At 27.7% G+C, this 11,310-nt stretch overlaps 1 protein-coding gene across 1 annotated transcript; it reads right to left on the reverse strand.

Annotated features, from left to right (window-relative positions):
* Window positions 1-7,272: 7,272 nt before the first annotated feature.
* LOC145847908 (lipopolysaccharide-binding protein-like) lies at window positions 7,273-10,269 on the reverse strand. The gene is made up of 6 exons (XM_082953760.1): window positions 10,167-10,269; window positions 9,947-10,040; window positions 8,882-9,016; window positions 8,576-8,666; window positions 8,155-8,283; window positions 7,273-7,808 (listed from the first exon to the last, which is right to left on the reverse strand). Exons 1-6 carry the CDS (start codon window positions 10,258-10,260, stop codon window positions 7,722-7,724), a joined length of 630 nt encoding a protein of 209 aa, XP_082809886.1. The 5' UTR covers window positions 10,261-10,269; the 3' UTR covers window positions 7,273-7,721.
* Window positions 10,270-11,310: the final 1,041 nt, after the last annotated feature.

Genomic DNA, 11,310 nt, shown 5'->3' on the forward strand with positions numbered 1-11,310 from the left:
TTCAAAAACTTCACATTTAAAGTGTACATTAGAAAATTATAAAATCAATGTAGTTCAAAATTAGTTTTTACTAAAACTCTGATTTTAATCAAATTTAAAACCTTTCCTTTTGATTTTGCTGGTTTTTGATCATTTAGAATGATTTTAATTATGTTATTTAGCTTTATTTAAAATCAGCAGTTTTGTTTTAAAGTTAAAAGTATGAAACATTTTAAATTACTTATAAGTATATGTTATATGAGTTTATCAAACTAGTAAAAACGTTTTCCTAAAACATTTAAGTCTTCAGCATTCAGTCTTAATTGTTTAATTGTTAGTTAAATATAATGAGCAAATTTTTTATTTGATATTATTTTTTTTAGTGCAAACAGCCTTAGAAATTTAATGAAAAGTTATTACAACATAACTTTTTAAATAGTGTTTTTAGCTTAAGTTTTATAATGTAAATATTCTTTGCACTTTAAATAGCCTTTATTTTATAAAGTTAGATATAACTTACCTGTGAAAACAGTAAATGATCTCTATAATCAAATGATTTTTAAGCCTACCATATGCTTTTTACTTTAACTTAAAGTGGATATTACTTTTACTTTAATTAACTTTATTTATTTTGATACTGATATTTACAACCATATCGTGTACTAGAACTACTCCATAGAATTTATTTAAAAATTGATTTTTATACATTAACAAAAAAAGGTGTATTAGTAGATATAACTCTTGATGTAGCTTTAGAGTTGCCACACACTTAGACTAGTCAAGATAACTCAGGCTACTTTGTAAACTCAAGCTACTGTCAAGCCTCTTTTTTAAAAACCATGCTATGTTTGTAAATTAGTTTTGTTTTGTAGTAAAATGTTTTTCTTAAGTTGTTTTGTTTCTGTTTTGATATTAGTTGTAGGTACTTAAGCTTGATAGTAATATGTTTCCGGTTACTGGCAAATTTTATTTTGTATTTTTTTATTTTAGTTTTCTCATAACAGGTCAAGTTTAATGTAACTCAGATAGTTTTTGTGACTCAGGCTAGCTTTTTTGCCTTGAAAAGTGGCAAACTTGAATAAACTAAATGTAAACCAATTTAATTCAAGAGATTTGTCTTAAACAAAGCTTTTAATAATGTCATAATTGTTACATATATTTAAAACAGTTGTTATTTAAAGGGATTATATGAATGCTTAATCTTCTAAATTATGGTTTTTTTAAATTTTTTTTTTCAAATGGCTTCCTTAAAAGAAATCAAAAAAAAAACTATGCCCCCTTCAATAAGATTACTCAAAAATCTACCATTAAAAGCACCTCAGACCTTTTTTTTTCATTTCATCAACAACTCCAGAATATCTTGTGTAAATTTCAAATTATGACCTCATGGCCCTCCTATGGCTCATTTACCGTTGATGGCCCCCCTTTGGCTCCTTTGTTGCTCTTGGCCCGCTGAGTATCTGTCATGGCCCATTTTAGGAAACCCTGTTCTAAACTATACTAACAACAACTTAATATAAAATAAGTTAAGTATATTGCAATAAAATAAGATACCTTATAAAGTTTCACTACAATATCTTTTAAGTTATATTACGAATTTTTTCATCAAATTTAATTTTAGTTAAAAGGTTGTGAAGAGTCAAAACAACTTGTACTTAAAATTAAAATAGACTCGAAAACCCTAAAAGGAGTTTATAAAACCTTAAAAAAAAATTAGAATATCTTGAATTAATTTACTAAAATAATTAATCAGCCTTACTGTTTTTAGTGTTAAATTTAAAACTTCGTTTCTTATTAAAACCTGAACCTTATATCAATTTAAATTCGCTAATGCTTAAAAATGTTGTAAAAAGTTATAGGATTAGTTTTGTAAGATATTTTAATACTTGTTAATGTATGTTTTATTTTACAGTTTAATACAGTTTCAGAACTGAGTTGTGGTAATGAGCAAATTTACTTCAAAACAAAATCAGGTTTCACAAACAGCAAGTTCAACTAACAGCAATGTCAGAAGTAAAAGAAGTTATCTGGAGATATGCAAACAAAACTCTTTACTTGTTCCTGATGTTGATAAATTAGGTAAAACAAAATATTAGTTATTGTGTTCTAATTAAACATTTTCAAACAAAACATTAGCAACTTATATATTTAAAAAACATTGAAAAATACTTAAATTTTGTTGGAAAGTAAGAACTACTATTGTATTTTAAGAATATAAATTTAAGTAAAACAAAGTGTAAAAAGAAATGTTTAATGTAAATATAAGTTTTATTTTAGTTCAAACTTAAAATACTTACAGAAAACCTTGAGACTGAAACAAAGGAGCTCTTACCGCATGTAAAAGCAAACAGTGTCATGTTGGACCAAACGGCAGACAGAAAAATTTTCAAAGTAACCCGAAACAAAACCCGCGTTGGCAATGCCGTGGCTCAGTACAAGTTCGCGAACGTTTTCAAGCTCCGAATGTCTTCCGAGCTCGCTTTGCGCATTATCGAAAGCTGCCTGCCGTGGATCAGACGAATCAGCGAGAGTTTCAGAGAGCTGGACCTCAACACCGTGCTGAAAATACTTTCGAGCAATCGGCTGAATATCCAGTTGGAGCTGCAGGTGTTCTTGGCGGCAAAAACTTGGCTCGAACACGATTTGGCGCGCGGACAGTTCGCAGAGCGCGTTCTGCGTACGGTGCGCTTCTCGCTGCTGGACCAAAACAACAGAAGTTTTCTGTATGACAAGCTGATGCCCAACGACGAGTGGAGACGGATCATGGTGGACGCTGAGAGCAATCATGCGGAAAGCAGGCACTGCTCTGTGAACGATTTCGACGTACTCTTCTGCGGAGGCAGACGTTTGAACACGAAGGAAGTGACAAGTGAATTGCTGCGCGTCGAAATGAGTGACGTTGAAAATGTCGCAAGTTTGCCGGAAATGAGCGAAAAAAGGTTCTCATGCAAAGCTCTGTGCGTGAACGACGAGATTTTTGTTTTCGGCGGTATCGACGGCAACCGCGAAAACGTCATGTCGGTCGAAAAGTTCTCCAAAGGCAGGTGGCAGACCGTGGGTGAAATGCCCGACACACGCAGAGTCTTCGGAGCTGTTTCCTACGGCGGACTTTTAATCATCGGCGGCAGAGTCCGGAACAACGTCGACATCGCCGACTGCCTCAGTTACGACGCCACAGATAACAGGTGGTGTAGTTTTCCACCAATGCACGTGAGAAGGAGCTCGATGTCGGTGTCGGTGTTCGAGGGGCGCGTGGTGGTGTGCGGGGGCAACCGCAGCGGCAGGATAAGAGCGGTGGAGCGTTGGGACGACCACGAGTGGACGACGATGGCGCCCATGTGCGAGAGGAGGATGAACCACGGCGCGGCGGCGGTCGGCAGCAAACTGTTCATCGTCGGCGGGCTGCAGTCCAAAAGCAACGAGGTTTACGATTCCACGTCGAAGAGGTTCGTTCTGATGAAAAAGTCTCCTTATCACGCATTGCTGAGCGAGCCGCTCGGAGTGTTTCCGGTCGGAAGCGAGCTGGCGGTTTTCGTCCGAGGGGGAGTTTTGTACTACGATTGCGAGAGCGGGAAATGGCGGGAAGAAAGTTGCGAGGCCGCAGGTCGCAACAACCAGCTGCGTTGCGTAAAACTGCCATTGTATATGAAGTACTTGTAAATAAAGAAAGCTATTAAAATTTTGTTAGAGTTAGGGAATACATTCTTAACGGAAGCGGTTTGACACTATAGGTATTTTCTACCATTTTAGTGCTAAAACTTGTTCTGTTTGATCAAAGATATTTCTATTCGCATTTATTTTCATCTGTTGATTTTTATTTTCCATTTTAAACTTTGATAGACAACCATATTTAATTAAAGGTTTTATATTTTCAATTTAATACAAACTTTTATTTTTTAAAACTGACCGATTTTTGAAAAGTTTGTGCAACTGGAAGTTAGATATTATAAGCTAAGCGATAATTTTATTGTTAACAAATTTAGTGTTAAAGAAAATTAAAGTTTATGTTTGTAGTTGAGTTTAATCAATTATATAATTAGATGCATTTATGTATGTAAATAATATCAAATTATAAAACCTACAACAACACAAGTCATATGGTTAGTCCAAAAGGAGCGATAATTGCCCGATTTCGTACGACCTTAGTACTTCAGGGATCAATAATTAGTAAAGAGGCGGTTTTTATTTGTCAACTTGTCATATAATTTATATTTTTACTATTTTGTTTTAAAGTTTTTATAAAAGGGGCGAAAATAGGGACAAAAAGGAAATTGTTAATATACTAGTAAAGTGGTTAAAATCTAATAAAGAGGCAATTAATTTTTATATTTTGACATAAGGACTGACTAAATAAAAAAATGAGTTTTGAAAACCATGTTTTAAACAATTTATTTTGGTTTTAGTAAAAAAGCAAATGTTATATTTAAATTAGAAAAGACGCTAGTACCATAATAAGTAAAACGTTATAAAACATGTATGAAATATAAATTTAATGCAAACTACAAAACAATACTTACTTGGATATGTAAACAAGAAAAAAGTCTAAAAAACATTAAAAAGCTTATTTTATAGATACCAATTCAATAAGAAACACAGTCTAAATTTAAAATTTATTCGCATGACGACGTTTCGACTTTCCATTAGTCATTACCAACAAAATACTGTTAAAATAACTAAAAATTAGTGTTAAACAACTAAGTATACAAAAATTTTAAGTATGTAATACAATATATAAACATTTATAAATTAAAATTATAAACTACAATAAAATAATATGTTACATAAATATTTACACATTGTTATACTAATATATATCAAACTAATCAAAAGTTCTTAGTGTATTGGTAGTACCCGGCTTAGTGGATTGTTTATTGAATGTGCTTCTTATTGAATTGGTATCTAAAAACTCAAGTATCCCCACTTGTTTTTTATTTTATAGAAAAAAACAAAATGAACTGATGTATGTACAGAATTTAAAAGGTATTTTTTTAATGATACACGATTTTACAAAGAAAAAGTAAAGTATTTGTGTAATAAAAAAGATTTAAAAACACAATTTTTGAAAAAAAAAAGTTAAATTTTGAGCAGATTTTCTTCAACTATTTTTTCATAAGGCCCCTTTAAAAAATACGGCGCTTTCTGACAAGATTTCTCAAAAAACTTTCATTTAAAGCGCCTGAGACATTTTTTGCTGTTTTTTATCAACTCTGGAATGTTTAGTGTGGGTTTATAATTATGACCTCCCTGTGGCCCCTTTACTACTTAAACCCCTCCCCTTTTGGCCCATTTGCTACTTATGACCACTTAAGGAAACCCTGATATATAGTCTTTTGAAAATGTAAAGATAAAACATTTTGCAAGTTATTTAATTAGTTTTTAAAAAACAAAAGAAATTTTAAAAAGTATCAGGTACTTTGTATTGTTTTAGTGCTAAAATCAATACATTTTTTGTAAAGAATATATTTTTAATTTTGTTTTCATTAACTTTTAAGTAGTACTCTCAAACTGTTTATAAAAATCGACACATAAAGATGTACTAAAGTTTATTGTCTGCTAATCTGTGCTTGTGTGTGGTCATAAAACATTTTTCAATTAAGATTAGTATTGTTTAAAGGAAAAAAAAAATGTTTCAAAATTTAACTTACAAAAACACGTTTAGATAGAACATTAATGTTTACATTCATTAAAAAAATACGTTGTTCTAAATTATGCTACTAATGGCTTTCTAACTTTATTACTAATATTTTTGCACTAATAAGTAATAATTTATTTTCAAATAGTAAACTTTGTATCAAACTTATTTTAAAAACTAAAATTTCCGAGATTTTGAGAAAAAACTATTTAGTAGTATACTAAGTTTAGAAAAATTAGTTTAACGATAAAGATCTTATTCTTTAAACAAATCAATTAATTTTAGACTTGGTTAATTTTTAACGGTTTTTTATAGCTGTAACAACTAGTTATACCGGTGATCCATACTTTTTAACAGCTATAAAATGCGTTTGAAATTATAAATTTGATACATAAAACTTAATAAATCACAAAATTGTTTGTGGTTTGACGTGAATAATTTTTGCATAAAACTTAAATTGCTTGTATATTTTTTAAATTAAAATATTTTAGCTTCTAATTACGTATGAAATAATATTTTATGATTTGTAGATGATTACAGTTTAAAAACTATTTTATGTTACTTTTGATGAAATTATTAAAAAAAATAAGCTGTACAAAAATAAGACTTTATTTTTTGTTGCTACCAAAGCTTTTGATTTTATGTAAACATCCAACTTTTTCATAACCTATTGTTGAAATTAAATTCAAATAAAAAGAAGAAATAAAAAATTTGTATCAATTACAATGAGTTTTCAAGCGGTTAAAAATTTCTTAAATAAATTTTTAAAAAGACAATACAATTAACAAAGACTACTATGTTTTACCAACACTGCTTAACCTACTAAATAGATAATAAAGACTTAAATTGTAGTGAGAAAAGTTAATTACTTAGAAAGTAATTTTAACTTTATATACCAGTACGTCCATCGAGCTATATATTAGCTATTACCTCCCAAACTATGAACGCTTTAGTGTTATTAAAAGCAGTAACAATTGTTTTAAATCAGCTAAATATCAGTGTTTCTTAAAAGACTTGTTGGTAAAAAAACTATAAACTAAATATATACAGTTTGAACGTTTTAATTGTATTAAATTTTAGCAAATCAAAATTCAATTTTTTTAGACCTTTTTGCCATTACCTTTAACCAATTGAAGTTAAAAAAATATGAAAGACTCTATTATATCTTTATCTGAAAATATCTGATTAAAAGCTTATGTCAAACAATAAAAAAATTATGCACTTATTAAACTATTTACATATGAAAACAATAGTTTTATTTAAATGAAGCTATACTAAGTTTTAACTTTTTATGTAAAACTTAGTTGCTTACCTTTAATACAATAATTGGTAATAAGCTAAACTAATCATAAAAACTAATTAAGTTTGAACGTTTTATGAAAACGCTTATCTGAAATTTTTGATTTGTTTACAAATAAAAGACTATAAAAGTAAAAAAAAAATCATAATTTTTACAAATATATACCATATTTAAAAATAACAACCTTTACTTCATTTGGATTTTATTTGATATACTTAACATTATTGTTTTGTTTCGAAAAAATACGTACATCAAATTCAAATTAAAAAAATCCCAATTGAAATTTTATTTTCCAACCAACAAAATGTTTATTATTAACCAAAAAACTAGCAGAATTTATAAATGTTTTTTGAAACTGTTTGTTTAATAATGAACTTTATGCAAGCTATAAATAAAATAACCTCAGTATTCAAAATTATTTTAAATTTTTATGATTTTCTAAATAAATTTTTGTTTTAATATCCTTTTCAGACCTAATAAACATCGAAATCTACAGTAATGCAATATGTGACAAAAGTTAAGGTACAAAAAATTACAATAGCGCTTGAAATCAAAAACTTTTGAATTTTTTGTTAAAAATCCTTTAAAGCCTACTATTTAAGTAACACATAAGTTTTGAAACACCGTAAAAATGTTATTTTAAAAATTTTCTTGAAAAATTTATTCAAGAATTTAATTTTTAATACATTAAAAAGCACAAAAATATTTAAACAAAATTTGATTCGTCAATGTAGCTGAAAAACTGTTCTAAAGTTTTACGTTAAGACACAATTTATATTTAACTTCGAAAACAGTGTTTGAAATAAACTTCTATCCCAAAACGAAGTTGTTAACATGATCACGAAAATCGTCTCTCGAAGCATACTCTAGTATTTTTTCTTCTACAACAGAGCAAATCTAAAACCAATTTAAGTAAAATGTTATAAACAATGGTTTATATGTCACATAAATCTCGGGCAACGAGTTTTAAGGTCATACAAGCTGAAAAAACTCATTAATTATCTCAGAAGCTATTCTTATTTTTATGTTTAACAAATCAGTCTTATTCTTTTTATAGAAAAAAGTAACTTGAAACTTTTAGAAACAATAGAAATATCAATTATTTGTTATTCTCTAACATTAACTATAACGTCATCATCATAATCCGTAGCATAAACAAATTTTCTTTAACATTTTTTTTTGTTACAATTTTCAGTTTATTTTTTACTAAAAATTTATTATAATGTGCATATATAAAATCAACCTTGTTTTCTAAAGCCTCTTTCATCGCTGGTTTCACTTTAGGTTCGAATAAGTTAAAAAGCCATTCGACGACACCCATACTTTTTACGTTCAATGTGCTAATGTTTGCTTCGCACGATCCTGGAGTCAACTGAAAATTATACTTTTATTAAGTTATGATAAATACAACATATATTTTATTGAAAAATGAAAATTTATATACCGTTTATTAAGTTTTAACTATAGTTATACATTAACTCATTGAAAGCAACAAATATTTTGATATAAGTATTTTATTAAAGACTCAGAGATATATTTTCTAAGTGTATATAAAAAGTGACTGTTATACTTAGTTCGTCTGTTATTTTTCATATTTAGTCATTGTTACAAAATAAAAAAAAGTATTCAAGTTCACAGAGACTTTTATACATAAAAAAACTTACAGATAATTCACCGTTAGAGCCGACAGAAACTTCAATATGCTGCACAATCGACATATCTTTTACTTCCAATGTGACTCCAAAAGAGTATGATCTGAATATTGATACATTAGGTTAGAAAACGCTAATGAGGTTAAGTTAGGTAGCTTAAAAATGATTTATCAAAGATTTATTATACTAAAAGCAGGCTTTAAACGTTTCTGAATACTCAAGAACACTTTACTAGGTAAAATAAAAAAATACTACATACTTAAAATAATAAAACTATTTCTTATAATGTATTATTAATGTTTAAAGAAATATACTTACACTAGGAGCAATTTTCCATTAACATCAGCATCAACCGAAAAACTTATTCCAGGAACTTCGAATCTCCAATAAACAAAAATTAGCTTCCTATAAACACTCGCTTCTTTGTTAACAGAAAATGAATGAACGTCGATGCTTGAAAAATTGGTAAGTTATTAAAATAAGAAATAAAATGAAGTAAAAAAAAAAGTTTTATTCTACAGTACTTTAGTGCTTGAGAACTAACTTTATAATTAGCTTCAATATTATAATATTTCTAAATAGGTATAAACTGGGTTTAGTTAGTTGTGAGTTGCAATTAAAGGTTTTCTTAATGTTTAATTTAAGACTATCAATATAACATACTTGAAATATAACTATGTAACAGGTGAAAGTACTTTAGCTAACAATTAGAGCTAGTAAAATAGTAAACCTATAAACGAGCAAAAACTAGCTGCTTCATTACAACAAAAGCTTTATCCTGCATTTTAAGTCTATTCTAACTTTTATCGATGAAAATTTAGCATTAGCTTAGTTTTGTTAACATATACAATGTACATAAATATAAATAGTACTAGTAGTGACTATCGTAAAATAATTACTTTTTTTGACTTCGCAATTTGTTGGCTAGTAAGTTTTAGTTTCTTGAATATTTGTAAACATGTTTTTGACTACATTTTCAATAAACATATTATTGTTGTGAACAACATGTTATATGACAAAATATAAGAAAATTTAAATGAAATGTAGGTCTTAAGCGTGTTAACTAAACTATAGTCGTCAAAATAGCTTTCATTGTCATTGAGTTTTTGTAGTTATTTTATTTTATTTTATAAGTAAAAACTTGAACTCTATTGTTATATATATAAACGGTTTATAACACCCAATTAAAGTCGTTCATTGAAAGAAAAAAACATTTTTACTACTTTTACAAACAGATTTTAGTAGAAATAATTATCAACTCATATAGTTTCATTTTAGTTAAAACTTATGCTGTATGTACTACTTTAAAAAAAGTTAAATACACTTTTACAAATAGTTTATACGTATTTTTAAATATAACCAGTAGAAAAAAACTCAACCAACTTCTTTATTTTAAAGTTCTTATTTCTAACTTTTACTGAAAAGTTTTCAATTTCAACATCGTTGACTTGGTCTGTTATACCGAGTTCAGAAATGTCTATGTGAAAAGTAAAACAAATTAACAAATCTTTAAATAAATAATAAAATAAACAAGGCAAGTTCTTCTAAAGCACTATCGCATAAAAAACCATAACTTGAGAGTTAATTAAAAAATAAAACTCACCCATCGTTTTGTATAAACTCCATTCGTCTGTGGCTTCTGCTTTTACTAAGGCAATAGTTACCAGTAAAACTAAAAATAAATGCATTTTTAACATTAAAAAGCTAAACCTGCAATCATGATAAAGCAAAAATTCAAGTTTACAGTAAAAACTAATTTAGTAACTTTTCAGTTTCATTTTTCTATTGTTTCATCTATGTATATTAGTTCCTTATTTTATGGGGTTAAAATAAAAATGAAATTAGTTATTAAGTTTAACACTCTATAGAAAAAAACAATGGTGTTTCAAAAGTTACTTAAGTTTTAAAAACGCGTTTAGATAGCTTAGTTATTTATACAAACACTCAATCATATGTTTGTTTTTAAACTAGTTTAAATGATAAAATTACTTTGTATTTTCATTTTTAAAACTATTTAGAACTCTATACTTAAATTAAACGTATATTTTTTTTAGCCAAGTGTATAAACAAAAATTTCGAATAAAACTAAGCTAAAGAAAACTTTAGAAACCAAGTTAATTAAACAAATATCAGTTTTCTTACAAAGTTACTAATATAATCTAGTATTAATGTACAAACTGTATTTGTAGCTGTAAAAACCAGTTAGACCGGTGATTCATGTTTTTTAAAATAGCTATCATTTGCGTACGCAGATATAAACTTGATACATTAAATGTGATAAATCACAAAATTGACGTAGATTTGACGTAGATAATTTTACATAAAATGTAAGCTTTGCGTAAATAATATAAAGAGTATTTTAGGTGTTTATATGGCAATTTTTAAATTAAAAAATTGTCGACCACTACTCGTAAAAATTATTTATTGTCTTTTGTAGAACACATCATAAATAATTGATGTACATTAATTAAACTTTTATTTCGTGTGAGTTTATGCACAAGGCTAATAATGCTTCATAACTTATTGTTGTTATAAAGTACACATGAAATAGAGTAACTTAGTAATTGTAACTAAGTATAACAACTTTTAAGCAGTGAAACGATTATTTAAGTGTATCAAAGTAAAGGAAAAAAAAAATAATCTAAGTAATATTTTAGCAATACCGCTTATTTTTCTTAAACGATCAATTAGCATGAATTTAAAGTTTAAAAAAACATATACCAACTAAATAACTATTTATTATTCAT

Source organism: Thalia democratica, chromosome 1 (assembly GCF_965202585.1).
Source record: "Thalia democratica chromosome 1, ktThaDemo2.hap1.1, whole genome shotgun sequence".
Lineage (NCBI taxonomy): Eukaryota > Metazoa > Chordata > Thaliacea > Salpida > Salpidae > Thalia > Thalia democratica.